This window comes from Onychomys torridus, chromosome 23 (assembly GCF_903995425.1).
Source record: "Onychomys torridus chromosome 23, mOncTor1.1, whole genome shotgun sequence".
NCBI lineage: Eukaryota > Metazoa > Chordata > Mammalia > Rodentia > Cricetidae > Onychomys > Onychomys torridus.
The window spans coordinates 63,459,286-63,475,365 of NC_050465.1; the positions used below are offsets into that span (position 1 = coordinate 63,459,286).

A 16,080-nucleotide genomic window follows, 5' to 3' on the forward strand; every position below is an offset into this window, starting at 1 on the left:
AGGAAGGAAGGAAGGAAGGAAGGGGCAAGGGGGAAGGGAGTAGGTAAGACTCAACTCAATCAATAATGAAAATATTACCTGTACAGTTGCAGAAAGAAAAAAAAAAAGCTAAAAATTCTTCTGAGAGCAAATTCTCCCAGCACCACTTGACAAACTTCCATTGACCAAGGGGATGAGCAGAGAACATTGCTGGAGGAACCTTTTCCAGACCTGGTCATTTTCTTTCCTGCAACAGTGCATTTTCTTGGTGTCTCTACAGCATTTGCTAAAATCTGGCCCTGAGGTATTTATAGCAGTTGGGGTGGGGGAGGTCAAAAGTCTTGACCTCAGGAAAGGGCCAGGCTTTCATTCAGGTAACTTTCGCACCCGTGTGGGATGCTCTGAGCTCTTGCATAACCTGGAATGCTGGTGATGGCTGATATACCAAGGAAAGAAAGCAGCAAGGGTGGAGGAGTGGTCCACTGTCACTGTTGGAAAGCTTAAGTCATAGCCTTGGTGGTGTGGCGCTTTTCACAATAGAGGGATGGAAAGGGATGGAAAGGGATGGAAAGTAATGCCCTACCTAGGTCTGTGCTTTAAAAAAAAAAAGATGCTCGCCAACAGGTCAAGCAGAACAGCAAAGAAAGGTTTAGAGGTAGAAATGGCCAAATAAGAAGCTGAAAGTAAAATCCCAAGTAAACCCCCTATACTAGTAAGAGGGAAATGAAGAAGATGAGTTCTAAGTTTAAACTCAAGAGTCAGGTAGGTTCTATAACAGGCAAAGAAAGGCAAAAGACCATGTCTTTTTGAGCTGAAGGATTCTGAGACATAGCAAATTCCAACCACCCGAAAGAGCAGGTTTGCCAACGACAGGCATAGCACTTGGTCCTGAGAAGATCGGTGAAGACCATCACCAGGTAAGCAAAGAAGAGCAAGCAAGAGAAGAAAAGCAAAAAGAAATCACCCGGAAGAAAGAATCCACAGGCACACTTAAGCAGGCAGGAAGAGAGGCACAGCATTTGTAGGATCAGAAGGGGAGAGAGAGCTCAGGGGAAGAAGGAAACCATGGAGGTGATATTGAACAGCAGGTGAAAACTGAACAGGTGATATTTTCATTATTGCTTGAGTTGGGTCTTACCTACTCCTTTCCACCTTTTCTTCCTTTCTTTCTTTCTTTTTCCCTTCTTTCTTTCTTTCTTTCTTTCTTTCTTTCTTCCTTCCTTCCTTCCTTCCTCCCTCTCTCTCTCCCTCCCTCCTTCCTTCCTTCCTTCCTTCTTTCCTTCTCTTCAACAGGCTTCACAATGACAAGCATTGGATAGGTTTCTAAATAAGTTTTCTCCCTTTTTTTCTCTCTCCTTTCCCTTGTAAATGATTTTTATGAGAACTAACATGACTCCAGACACACAGCCCAAGACCCAGCAGAAAGCAATGGCATGGCAAAAAGGAGGGAAACTTAAAGGATTAATAAGAATCCAGTGCTGCAGAGAGGGCAAAGCAGATCAAGACTTGAGAAAAGGTCAATGGTGTGGAGCAGTATAGAGGGCTTGATTAACTGTACAATATCCGTGGAGGGCTAAGATGGGGCCCTGCTGCAAGCTGGCACAGAATGGGCTCAGAGATGGGAGCAGCTGTGAGAGATCACCACATCTGTCATTTAAATAAATGCAAATGAGATAGTGGAATAGCAATGTGAGGTGAAAGGATTAGGGACTTCTGTTTAGGTTGGTGGTGGTGGTGGAGGTTTTTCCTTAGGTACTAATAATATTGTAACTTTGAACAATGCCAAAGAAGGAACAAAATATCAAAACAGAAAAGAAACAGCAAAGCCAATGAGGACACAGACCTCTCACAATTAAATTCAGCTCCCTGAAACAAGGTCTTCTGTGTGTTTGCAACTCGAAAACAAAGGTACATCCACATCTTTTTGAGTGATTCATTTACTAAGACATACAGGTAGAGAGGAATCCTGTAAATTCTGAACCAAGGTGGGCCAGCACCATCCTTGGCACAATGTGATGGCTAGTTTAAACTTGAGAAAGAGAAAAGGAATACAAGAGATGAGCAGAAGCAAGAACCAAGATGGATAGACTCTAAAGGGCCAGAAGACACTTACATTTCCAAAGTATTTGTCCAGCAACTCCACATACCGATGTACGATCTCTAGTGTCAAGAGCTCATTGTCTTGATTTTCTATTGCACAGCAAAAATATAAACTAGCATACCTTGAAAAGAAAAAAATAAAGGAAAAGCAAAATTGAATGAGACAATAAACAAACCTAAGTAGATTTTCTCAACGGGTGTGCAGCCTTTTACTCTCTCTCGAGAGATTCTCCCCATACAAAGATAAAAATCATTGTTCATGGCATGCAGTACACTCCTCAAATATAAACCCGAATATATAAAAATGATGCAGTGGTAAATTACTTCGATTAATCACAGAGAGACTCTCAACAGAATTTTACCTTGAAGAGATACAATCAGAGGGATGGAATCCTTTGGTCCGTGGTAATCAGGGTGTTTGTTCGAGCCCTTCTCCAGTTTGTAAATTGTCTCCTTGAATATACAAGCACTCAGCAAGGCTCTCAGGGGCACACACTTCTATATCTGGCTTCACAGGGTGATTCATTCTATGCCACCCTCCGAACCTACAGAAGCTGCTTTGCCAAGGCACTGCCCAGAAGTGGACTCCATTAAATATCAGACCGTACATGCTACCTCTCTTTTCCCATTGGTTTTTATAAACACTCTCTTCAAGGGCATTTCCAATGTGAATTTTCCGTTTTGGAAACTGTAGTTTGATAGAGGACATGGGGTCAGGCTAGCTATGTTCAGGTCCTAACCTATTACCTGAATCTATTACCTAAATCTTCATTAAAAAGCTTCCTTTACCTCTCAAACCTCACATTTCTCATTTATAAATTAGGATTCCTCACTAGTATGGTCTTTCCACTTCAAACAGGTGCATCAAAAGAAATATGGGCTTTAAAGGAAGAAAGTTCTGCACTTGAGTCCTGAATCCACTGATTACCACTCAACTACTGTAACTAGGAAGTAATTACTTAAACTGTGTCACCTCAATTCACCCATCTGCAAATATGGACAACTGGAATATGAGCAATCCATTGGAAATGGTTTCCATTCCTCTATCACATCTACTTGCACTTTCCCATAGCATTTGTTACTGAATATATGTTGATTGCTTAATAAATAAATATGCTTCTTGAAAACACTAACATAATCTGTCTCATTCAGTTGCTTTTGTATCTACCATCATTGAAATGATGCTGAGAATGTAACCAGTACTCATGAAATGGTACTGAGCATGTGTGTGCCAATTCAGCGTGTAAGTATTTAGAATCCGTCCTAACATGTGGATGCTGTTTTAATCAATGGGGGAATCTTTATGAGCTCTCTCCTTGTTGTACTATTTAGACTCTCCTCATCAAAGACTTCAGAAAGTGTTGAGATTGGTATTACCATCTAACGCATTCAGAACGCAAACGAGTCAGAGCCACAATGCATGAGCAGTTTGGTTCTTGAAGTTACTCACACCTTTTATAAACAAGTTTCAGCTCCTTCCAGTCGATGAAGCTGCTTGTCCTGTGCCCACGAGAGAGGATGGTCTGGATGATCTCCCGGGTGATCTTCTTCCGCTCCTTGTCAGGGAGTGTGGTGTACCATTTCTGCAGCCGCAATTTTCCTTGTCGACTAAAGAGCAAGATGAAATGTATCTAGAACAAAAACGCCCAGAGAAGGCCAGGGTTTGGTCAGCCAAGTCACTCTCTGCACAGATCAGAGTGTTCTGGGTGTGCTGGAGCCGGGAATGTATACTCAGAGGATATTTACCCGCCTGAGAATGATCCCATCTGCTAAATCACATTTACTCACCAGAGGAGCCAAACGTGGAACATCACACACACACACACACACACACACACACCTTACTTCTGTTCCAGGAAAACATGTTTAAAAGAATTTAATTCCTTTGAGGGGTTATAAATACATTAAGACACAAAACATATTAAAGGAAGTAGTGATACTCTTTGAAGCAAATTCTTCCTCGACAAGTAAAACAAACCACAACAATGTTTCAACCAGTGGAAGGATTTTACTTTAGAGTTACAGCCTGCCATGCTCCATCTCACATCTGTGAAAGCACAGGAACAGAGAGAGGAGAGGACAGTGGAAGGAGGAGGTGATGTGATTATATTTTAATTTTAAGATTTTGTAAATGTTGAAAGAACAAAAGAAAATAAAGAGAAAGCAAGGAGAAAGAGCAGTAAACAAGAAGTAAAAAACTTTGTGAGTTCGAAGCCAGCTTGGTCTACAGAGCGAGTTCCAGAAAAGACACAAAGCTACACAGAGAAACCCTGTCTCGAAAAACCAAAAAAAAAAAAAGAAGAAGTAAAAAAGAAGACAAGACCTAAGTGTGAACGCTTCACTCACTGTGTGGCCTCCTTGGCTGACCTGGTATTGTCTATCTATCACCTATCTATTGTCTATCTATCTCCTATCTCAAGCCTCCTCAGTAGTTACCAGGAAGTGTCACTAGGGCTACCAGTAAGTAACTTGACTTTGTTTACAAATTGGCTTTACTGCATGTATTCAAAATAAAGTTTCATATTTTAGTGACTTTTAAGGACTTTAAACGAGGGACAACAATTTAAGTTCAGTGCCTTAGAGGTAGGATAGAGTTTATTTACCAAGACAGTTAGGTGGCCCGCTCTTTATTTTATAAAAGTCCACATTTTCTCATCCCATCATATTAGAAGACTTAAAATCTTATCTTTATTTATGTCTATGATTTATTCTGTTGGGTTTTTTATTGATTAAAAAAAGAAAATATAGAGCTCGAGAGAGGCTTTGGTGATTAAGAAAACTTGCTGCTCTTTCAAAGGACCCAGGTTCGGTTCCCAGAAACAACATGTCAGCTCATGAGCATCCATAACTCTGGTCCCAGGGATCCAATGCCCTCTTCTGAACTCTGAAGGCACCAGACACTCATTCATGTGGTGTAAACACATACACACAGGCAAAACACACCTACATGTGAAATGAAATCAATACATCTGAAAATAAATTATAAATAAGTTGCATTGTTTCAGTTCATTGTTTTGTGAATGGAACAATATAGGCTGCAAGCTAAGAAAAACTACGGCCTAAAGTAAAGACAAAAGGAAAAAACCAGTCTGTTCTTTTGGTCAAAGAAGTTTCTCTCTTGATACCATGCCAAAGACCCTAACAGCTGGGTAGGCGGTGATACCTGAGGTGTGGAGACACCAGGATCTTCCCTTGGACCTTCTCTAACTTACAGAATGTGGAGGCCTTTTTGTAATTAATTTTATTTGTTATTAGTGTGTATGTGCTTTATTCTCTCTGTCTTGATGTCTCTGTCTCTGTCTCTCTGTCTCTCTGTCTCTCTCTCTCTGTGTGTGTGTGTGTGTGTGTGTGTGTGTGTGTGTGTGTGTGTGTGTGGCTGTAGGAGAGGGCGGCTAGGAAAGACAGACAATTAATTGGAGTTGATTCTGTCCTTCCACCTTCAAGTGGTCCAGGGACCGAGCTCGGGCTGAGGCCATCAGAGCCAAGCCTTTCACCACCCCTCTTCCTTTTATTTATTTATTTATTTATTTATTTATTTATTTGTTTATTTATTTATTTTTTAAGTAAGTAAATGTAGATTTTTTTTTTTTAAAGTAACAATGAGCTCCTAATCTGAAGTGCAGACATCACAGGGTGAGAAAAAAAAAAAAAAAAAAAACCTTACAACTCCTGCTCAATAAGCTGCTTGAAGGAACATCTTTCTGAACCCAGAATATCCTTACAGCACTGCATCTTGAGAGCCAGGGAGATGGCCCTTCCCACTCCCCAACCATCCCCAGGACTCAGATGATAGAAAAAGAGAGCTGACTTATTCTCTGAAAAAGAAAAGAATGCTGCATGGCCTTAAATACTTAAGTACCAACTCTTAACACAGGTGTAAAGGATTCAGGAATGGAACACGATTACTATTCCCAGGGATCATACTGGGATGGGTAATTTTGCCTTCTGTCCTGCTTAGTTGTTATTGTCACCTTAACACAGCCAGTGCCAAATGGAAGATGAAACCCCATTTGAAGAGTCACTTCAATCAAATTGTCCTATAGCCATGTCTGTGAGAAACTGTCTTGACTGATGGTTGATGTTGAAGGCCTCTGTCTAAGTAGGTAACATCATTCCTAAGGCTCAGGCTGTATAAGAAAGCCAGCAGAGCCAGCGAATGAGCTAGTACGCAGCATTCTCCTACACTTCCTGCCATGTATTCCTGCCCTGACTTCCCTCAATGAAGAACTGTGACCTGGAAATATAAACTGAAATAAACTCTTTCCTTCTCCAAGGTGGTCTTGGTCATAGTGTTTTCTCAGAGACCGAGATCAAACCAGAATAGCATTCTAACAGTAGAAAATTGAATGGCTTTCAATTTTAAAAAAATTTAAAAAATAGCACAGAACTCAGGATCTCAAGAACAAGGCTCAGTTTGGGATCGCCACCAGATGAGACTGTTCAAGAGTGGCCAGATTTCTGCTAGAGAGATTATATCTACAAATTCAGAGAGTGTTTGCTTTCATGTCCCATGAGAAATACTGTTTTCTTCCCATCTAACAACCTAAATCTCTTCTGCTACACCTTCCAGTTTCTCCCGATTTTATTACAGAGCACACAGTCACACTGCCTCAGTTACCTTAGAGTAATAACGAACTCTTCAGATAGTTAAGACAATGCTGCAAGCCTCTCTCAGCCACTGCCTTCCAGAAGAAGTACTCTGGATTGACCGTTCACTCCTCTATTTACAGGTCCCATAATTCTCACTCTCAAGAGTTCCTTGGAAGTCTCCAGAGACTAAATGTTATACCAATCCCAGATCAGTTCTGAGTTCTCTGTGAGACAGGGACTATGGGTGGCTTCCCTTCCGCCTTTGCCTTTTTGCAAAAATATCTCAGAATGAGACGTCCATGCTCATATGGATCAATAATCTAGAACAATGAACAAAGAACCCAGCAATGAATTTGAAGTAAAAGGATAAGAAGAACATGTATACACACACACACACACAAACACACACACACACACACACACACACACACACACACACACAGCTCATGAGAAATACAAAAATATGTTCCCTGTTCAAATGGGGCCAATAAAGTGGCTCCTCCTGAGAAGGTGACAGTTCATGGTGGGCCCAGAGCACAACTCAGACTAAGCATGTAGGTCAAATGTATAGCAAGACTGTCATCCTGCTCAACATACTTTATTGGATCTTATATAGAGCAGGTGTTCCTATCTTTCCTTTTTCTTTCCTTTCAGTGACACTATCCATGGTGATGGTGATAGGGTGTCAGGCATTGATTTCTGAAGTCACATGAAGTTTGTTTTGGGCATCAAGTCCAAGTAGACTGTACAAATACTGGAGAAAAAACCAAAACCTTTTATTTGTCCTTTTTCTTTGGTATTCAAGATATTGCTAATACAATACAAGACTGTATTTGATTAACCACTTGAAATGAATTAGTCAAATGTGCCCTGAATGACTGCACCAACAAATTAGATGAAATTAATTGTGGAGGCAGTAAGCTTGTGAAATCACTGCAGTTCATGCTGCTAGCTTGCCCAACCTCTGAGGTTAAATCTGAGGAGGTAACTGGTTCCCCAGCACAAATTACAGAACTTGCCAGGACTGAGTCTTCTTCTATCATGACTTAGGCATTGTAGCTACTGAGTGCACTTGAGCCTATTCCCCCTTCTATCTTCCATATCAGTTACTCCAACTCATCACCACATCCTTCACAGTCCCTGTGTCTATCCTGACTCCCTACACCTGGAGAGAAGATAAAAAGCCAATCTGAGGATTTCCTCACCTCCTCCCACATCCTACACTCACCCCTAACCCAGTGTTTCCTTCACTATTGAGGAATACATCATCTCCCTTAATCCTTGACTTTTAACCTTTTCTTACCTCCTAGGAAGTGTGCTTCATCGCTTCTACAATTTCCTATCTATGCCACATCTTCTGGAAATTCTGGACATGCAGATGCTGGGTAAACATGTTTCTTTTTCCTTAAAAACATAGTGGCCATCTGTAAAAAACCCTGACCTTCAATAAAAGTGACTCGGCAGTGTCAAGAATCCAGTGAGTCTACTTTTAAAAGATCTGCCTTTAAAATGTGTCTTAAAATGAAAGTAAATAAAACTGGGTATGATGTATGCCTGTAATCCCAGTTCTAAAGGGGCAGATACAGGAGGATCAAGAGCTTCTGGCTAACCTGGGCTACATAATGAGAATCTGCCTCATAAAAGCAAAAAGCAAGTAAAAAATGCAGATAAATGTTCAGAATTAGATATTCACTTTAACAATACACTCAAAACTGGAAAATGACTTACTATCTAAAAATAGATAAGGTGATACTTATTAACCAATTTCAATAAAATAATAATTCTGATGGAGGAGTGAGGAAATATGTGTGACATTCACAAAAGCAGTGGGTTTGCAATAACAGGCAACAGTGCATGCAGTAGGTTGCAAAGCCAACAGAATGATGGGTTCCCATCACTGTGTTTTAGTGAAACAGCCGAACAGAACAGTGTATCCCAGAGCAGTCACTCACAGCAAGGAGAAGTATTAAAACTTCGTCCCAGTGGCATATACTTGCCCTGGGTGGTGACATAAATGAACTTCTTGCTATTGCTGTGATTTTAAAAGGGAGCCAAAGAATGACAAAGTGGTGGCGAACCGAAAGGAGAAGGTAGACAAGAACACCAAGCCCATCAGTGCGCTCGTCCATGCAGAACAAAAGCAAAACAAAGGTTTAAACATAAGGCTGATCACTAAGGAAGTGTTAACAGAAAAGCAATCATTTTCATTTACTGTTAATATTTAACTTTTGGAGACTGTAGAATCCTGGGAAGGTCGCATATAGAATTTTTTTCTCCAAGTATTGGAAGCAATTGTATGGGTGGGTTGAATCACTAAACTTTGAGAAGGCCAAGAAGGACAAATAGTCAAGGTCCCTTGTGAAATACAGAGAGCCTTCCTCTGAATGAGAAAAGATGCCCCAATCTTTTTCTTAATGCATACAAGCTAAATAAACAAGCAAGCTGGAGTAAAATCCACCCTTTAGTCATTGGAGTCCACTTAAACCCTCTACCTGGCAGTCAGCACTCTTCCCTCAGTCCAAGATTAACCAGACACAGGCTCCAGGGAAATAATCCCATCAATAACGAAAGCAATTGTATTTCTGAAAGACCTGTCAGCACAGACCATTAATTCATTTGGCTAGTATTTACCAGTGCCTGTGATGTGTGATACTAAACACACAAATGGTCATTGTAGCCCATACCTTGGGAGCTTATAATGGCGATAAGAAATTCAAAGAAACTTCAGGATAAACACTGAATTAAGCACCAAGTTTTATTGCTTCTTCCTCGCAGTATGCCATTAAAAAGATAGGAGTGGAAGTTTCAAAACTTGGCTAAACCCCAAAGAGTAAGAGACAGAGAGGGAAATAATAGGAGCTCAGAGGTTTCAACCAATCTTTGAAACAGGGGAAGGAGACAGAAATGTGACCTATGGGGCATATTTAGCAGAATGGGGAAGGCCAGATGTAAGGCAAGGTTCTGAATACTGGGAGAATGGCTTCAAGTCTTCCCTTGAAGGTTGGCATTTACTACCAGTGGAATTCCCAGGAACCACAGCTAAATGAAAACACACATACATGCACACATGTAAGCATACACACACACCACCACCACCACTACCACTACACCACCACCTTACATTCCCACTAGGTTATTTCAAGATAGAGAAATTTAACGAAGGCCATGCCTTTGGAGTACCTCTTTGCACAGCTTTACCGCAAACTTGTCATGCACTCTACCATGATGTAGTCATAGCTGTGACATCATGAGGCAACATCAGGATTATAGCTTTATTAAGTCTTAGGGCACCACTGTCCATTGTTAAGTGAAACACTGTTATGTACCATACTAGGGAGTCATAGTACCACTCAGGAGGCGTGCACAAACTCTTGAGGCTCTCAGATGTGTATAGATGCCAACAACTCTCCTGGAACTTAAACAGAAGTCAGAGCCAGCAAGTCCATGGATCTTTGTGTAGCGGTGAAGAATATTCCTAGCCTCCACTCATGTCTCTGCATTTTGAAAGAACCCGTCTCTTCATTCATTTGTGTTACTGATTCCCCTTCTACCCTCTGAACTGCCTATGAACCTCCCAACACTCCATTTCATGGTCACTAAACAGATTAGAAGCCTCTAACAAGAAAGAGACAGAAGGTGACTGGAGAGATGGTTCAGAGGTTAAGAGCACTTGCTGTTCTTCCAGATGATCCAGGTTCAATTCCCAGTGTCCACATGGCAGTTCACAGACATCTGTAATTCTAGTTCCAAGAGATCCAACACTGCCTTCTGGCCTCTGCTTGCAACAGATACACAGAAGATGCACATGCAGCCAAACACTCATCCACATGAAATAAAAATAAATAAATCTCTATAAAAGAGACATAAAAGATCTAACAGACAAAAAGAAAGATGCTGGGCACTGGAAACAGTAATGGTACAGACAATAAATTATTGTCCACACATCATGCTCAAAGTTACAAGAAGACAGAGTTCCTGTACTGAGAGCAAGAACAGATCTCCACACTTCAATAGGTGAGATAAGAACACCAAGAAACTGTTTGCAGCTTTCCCTAGAACAAAACAGACCAGATTTCAGATTAGCAAAGATAACCAAGTGTGCCGTGCAACAGATTTTAAAAGTACAAAAGCATGAAACTCCAGAGCACCGAGGACCAAGTGAGTAGACTCACAATTCCAGGAAGACAAGAGGCTTCCATGAAAAAGGTCAGAAATCTGAGTCAGCCTCAAACAACTCTGGAAGCTGAAAGACTAGAAATCTGCATCCCCTGCCCCACCCAACCCCCTCAACACACACACACACACACACACAATCAGTCAATCAAGGGGAGAGCTGAAGACTCATTTGACACTTGTGAGTTGATAAAGACTAAACATACAAAGCAAAAATGAAAATGAAAAGAAATAAAGCTGTCTAGGGAGACAAAGGAAGCCAAAGGGAGGGGGAGGGGAGAGAAGAGAGAGGAGAAGAGTGAGGGGGAATGAGCTCAACATATAATATAAAAAAAGCCTAGAATGAAACTGCCTGGAATATGTCTTAGAATGCCCTGGAGGATGGCCGTCGGGAAATGGAGGAGCAAATGCAGTTAGCTGTGTTTTCTAAAACACAGAACCAGAGTCAAAGGTATTGAGAGGAAAGGCCAGTGTGATGTGATACACCTGGCCACTGAATATGGAAGCAGTTGGGAGGAGGGGTATCAATTGTATGTGTGTGTTGGGGGGGATTTGTAAAGGCATTTTATTTCTTAGTAGAGTTGGGAAAAAGATTGATTGACATCTAAAAGACCTGCCTGGTGATACAATGGAGAAAAACTATTGATAGATTCCAAACTAAGCAGGCAAGGGAAAATTATAAACCCTAGAGGAAGGGGAAATATAATGTAAGAAAGAAATCATAATCATGGTCTTAAATCAAAACATGGAGAAAAACAGCAACATAAGATGCTAGAATTATCAAAAGTCATCCCCTCTTGGAGAAAAACTCAGGGAAATGAGAAGAGGCACTATCTTCACTAGAAATTATTTTACTGGTGATCAAAGTTTATATAAATTTTTCAATTAAAATATGAACTCTTCACTCACAAAAGAGGAGGGGCGATTATTTTCCTGTAGTAGACTTTGGAAATGTCTGTGTGCCAGTCTGTATATATCTTGGATCAAAAAAATAAATCAAAAGTAGAGCAGGAAATATGGCATATACATGGTACACAGACATACATGCAGGCAATATGCCCATTTACACAAAATAAATAATCAAAATCTTAAGACAAATAAGATAAATAAAATTTTTAAAGCCATTTGAAAAGTCAGAGCTAATACACAATGGTACAATGTTACCATCCCTTTCTGATGTTAAACACTAAAGTTTAGAAGGAGCATCCTTAAGTCCATTGATAGTACTAGACTACCCATTATGAACTATTCCTTCACTTATCTGCTGCAGTCCTTATCTTCAGACAGTTTATAAAGTAAGGAAACCCTTACTTTACTAGCTTCCAGATGGGGGATACATCTGATATATGTCCCAATTTTACAGGGCTTATGAGATTTTTCACCTGAATTTTAAAGCTCCTAACACAACTTTTCCCACGTTTATTAAAGTATAAATGACAAAAATATTTTGTGTGTATGTGAGAAAATTCATGAGCGTGTGCATGTGTGCACTCGTTATGAATATGTTTAAAAAGTGCAAAATGTGATATTATTATACCATAAAATGTCACCGAAAATAGTGTGTGTGTGTGTGTGTGTGTGTGTGTGTGTGTGCTTGTAGAGCATTTGAGATCTACCTGCTTGGCCATTCTCAAGCATACAATATATTGTTATCAAATATAGTGACCAGGCCATGCCTTGGATCTCAGAATCCACTCATCCCCACTGCAACTTCACACCCCTGCCCAACAGCTTCCCTTCTCCCTCCTGCCATATAAAGATTGACATGAGGTTTGTTAATGCTGAGTGTGCCTAGGGTCACTACAGACCCTCCCACACCCCTCACCTTGAAGTAATCTCACCTCTTAAGTCATCTTTTCCAATCACAAATTTCTTAATTCCCCTATCATCTTGCATTTCTTCTTGAGTGATGTCTAACTCCACTCCTAGTTCAAAATGGACTCAATTTCTGAAGAAACTGTTAAGTATGAGAAAATGGCAAATGTACATAGTCACTGCTGAAAATTACCTTATGGTCCAGCCCAGTGTTTGGACAGGTAAAGTCAATCTCCAGAACCTAGGTAGTGTCCTACGATGAGGTGGGAAGTAGAGGTAGGACCATCACTGGGAAGCCCACATGTCAGTTATCCTTTCGTGCACATCATAGCAGAAGGTGAGACACTGCCTCACCAAGGTGGAAGGATAGAAGAACTCCCCAAGTTATGATCTGACCTCCACACACATGCAATGGCACACACACACCCACACCTCCTTCCTCCCTCTCTCTCTCTCTCTCTCTCTCTCTCTCTCTCTCTCTCTGTCATATACACACACATATTGATGATGATGATGATGATGATGATGATGATGATAATGATGATGGTGGTGGTGGTGGTGATGATGGTGATGGTGATGATGATGATGGTGATGATGATGAATGTAAAACTTTTCAAAAATAAAATCACTTTAGGTTTTCTCTAAGGACTGAAAGCACTGTGGGTTTTTGTTTTTGTTTTTTATTTTTTGGGTTTTTTTTTTTTTTGGTTTGGTTTGGTTTGGTTTGATTAGTGGTGGTGGTAGTGGTTCTTCTGTTTGTTTTTACTTCCTTTTCTTTACTGAGACTGCTCTCCTGTAAAAGCCCAGGTTTTAGTGGGCTTATTACTGAGATGACTTTTTCCCAGGGGCAATGAACTCAGCTCACATGTGTTTGCCACATCTCCCTATAACTTGTCAGAACTGCTGTGACACTCCTCTGGCTGGAAGTGTAAGAGTTTCTGGAAACCCAGGAATCTGGCCATTCCCTTCCTGCTAGATCAATCATAAAGATGCACACAGGGCTGGCCTGAGTACTTAACAGTCCTGACTTAAAGTTTGCATTCACATGCAGGAGAAAGCCCTTTAACAACAATCTACATGTCCTTCAGTCCACTCTGAAAGCCATGAGACTAGCCTTCCAGGCTGTGCCTCTTAGGTCTCTCCCTTTGCTGCAGGGAAGCTTTCTCCCAGCAGAAGGGATGTCTGTCAAGATGAGCAGCAGATCTACCGCTGTAAATAGTCATCTTTACATGGTGCAGTTCCTCAAATGGCTCCAGCCACCGTGCCCTCTCCTAAGAGTCCTTGGATAAGCTTTACATGACCTATCATTAGAGAGTTCAGAAGCATGCTTGGATGCAATTCAGATTCACCAGACTAGTTTCCCAGGCACTATTCATATACACCCTTAAAGTAGAAGTTTCTTGGTAATATGCCAAGCTTCTCACTCATTTGGCTTTTGAAATACACACACTATATCCCACAATTTGGTATTTTAGTTCTTATAGATTTGTTACGTATCATCCAAGCAAATTTGCGTGACTCAACTACATTTCCTGGTTTGGTCCAAATATACTATATATTTATCAACAGGCTAAACTAGAGTTGGCTCAGGCACTTACCAAAAGGCCAGTTTTAAGTTGGGGTCAGGCCACATTAGGCATTTATCAACAGGCATAGCCACATCCTTGGCCAGGGTGGGGTAGCAGACAAAACACGGAGGTGGGTGGGTTAGTTACTCAATGAGATTTTGGTAATTAGTAGCTTGAGAGTTTATATCCTATCTTGACTCTGTCATGTTCACATTAAATAAATGTGGAAAATTCCCCGACTTTTCTGGCCCTTGGTCTCCTGGACTATACAATCAGTGACATTGAGAGGGTGAGATGATACCATACATGTCAGCAGCTTAGTTCAGAGTCATACACAGCAAGTTCAATACATACTTGCCATATCTGATAACTCACCTGGGAGTTGTTTCCTCTCATTTATGCTCCCTGAGGTGAACAAGAGTATTCTATTCTTCCCTCCTTGGGATGTCTACATCACTACTCCATTGTTTTTCCTAATAGATTTTCATGTTCTGATCAAATGTATCCCTACAAAACACATAACTGAAGCCTTAACCCCCGAGTGTGACTTAAATGAAGCCAATAGAGTATTGTGATACGATATGACTGGTGTCTTCATAAGAAGAGACACCAGAGAGATCCTAGGCTTAAATTCCCCACTCTAACACATGTATACAGCGGGAAGGTCACGTGAGGGCAAGCTGAAATAAGGCATCATCTGCAAGGCAAGTAGATGCCCACCTTACTTCACTTTGATCTTGACAATCTAGCCTGCAGAATTGTGAAAAGTAAACTTTCACTGTCTATACTGAGAAAGGGAGAGAGAGAAGAACCACAGCACCCATGACTTGGATATCCAGAAAGCTATAATGCTGATTCTTTGGCCCAGAACAAACCACTGACTATCGAGCTGAACTGCTGCCATGTCCCCTCAGTCCCTCGTCATGTGAGTCACCTTACCAGTGCTTAAATAGTAAGCTTACCCAGAAACAATACAAGCCTGCAGATCCATCACTCTGAGTTCCTTCGATCAAAGGCCTTCTGACTATGTATTAGTTCATTTTCTCCCAGTTCCCTAAAGGTGTTACCATTCCCTCTGGTTTGCTTTAGGTGTGTTTCTCTGCTTCTTATGTCTATTTTCTACAATTAAGAGCAGTTGTTTCTGGATTATAGCTTGTGCTTTCCCTGCTGATTCTTTCCTGGAACTACACCCCTTGTTTGTGGTGAATCATTTACTCTCTCCCACCAACAGTGGGTTAGAAGGAACTGCAAGATAGGTGAGGCACTCAGGGGAATGTCAGCCCCCAACACCAACCTCTAATCATCATCTATATAATAGGAGAGAAAGTCACATGCTCAAATACTTCCCATGGGCTGGGCAGAGGCTATATCGGCCATATCAAATGTAAGCAAAGGTTCACTGCCATAAAACAGGAGGGGAAAAAGACAAATGGTCAGCTCTAAATCACAAGACCCAGAGAAAAGAGGCAGCCACTCCAGGAACTGCAGGTGTGTGTTACCAAGAAAAGTGTGCCAAGAACTATTGCCAAGTCTTTGAGAAGCCTGACATCTAGGTGATGATAGAATTGTTTTAATGTTGGTGACTAATTATAATCAAAAACGAAAAGACACCAATCATGCTAAATAAAACCCATTGTGTGTGAACATGATCTCTGAGCTGCTTTCTCCTATGGGTCTCACGTTAAGATGTTGAGTAAAATGATGGCCGAGGGCTGGCAAGATAGCTTAGAGGGTAAAGCACTTGTGGCAACATGAGGTCCTGAGTTCAAAACCCTATAGCCTATGTAATGTTGGATGCCGTAGTGCCCCTAATGAGATGGAGGCAGACAGGAGAATCCTCCAGAAGTTACCAGCC

General features: G+C 41.1%; 1 protein-coding gene across 1 annotated transcript in view; it reads right to left on the reverse strand.

Annotated features, from left to right (window-relative positions):
• Nucleotides 1–16,080, reverse strand: part of Ap1s3 (adaptor related protein complex 1 subunit sigma 3) — a 59,330-nt gene that overhangs the window by 11,949 nt on the left and 31,301 nt on the right. The window contains exons 2-3 of the mRNA XM_036173304.1: nucleotides 3,532–3,710; nucleotides 2,093–2,201 (exon numbers count right to left, since the gene is read on the reverse strand). Coding sequence (XP_036029197.1) covers nucleotides 2,093–2,201; nucleotides 3,532–3,710 — 288 coding nt within the window. The remainder of the gene's footprint in view (nucleotides 1–2,092; nucleotides 2,202–3,531; nucleotides 3,711–16,080) is intronic.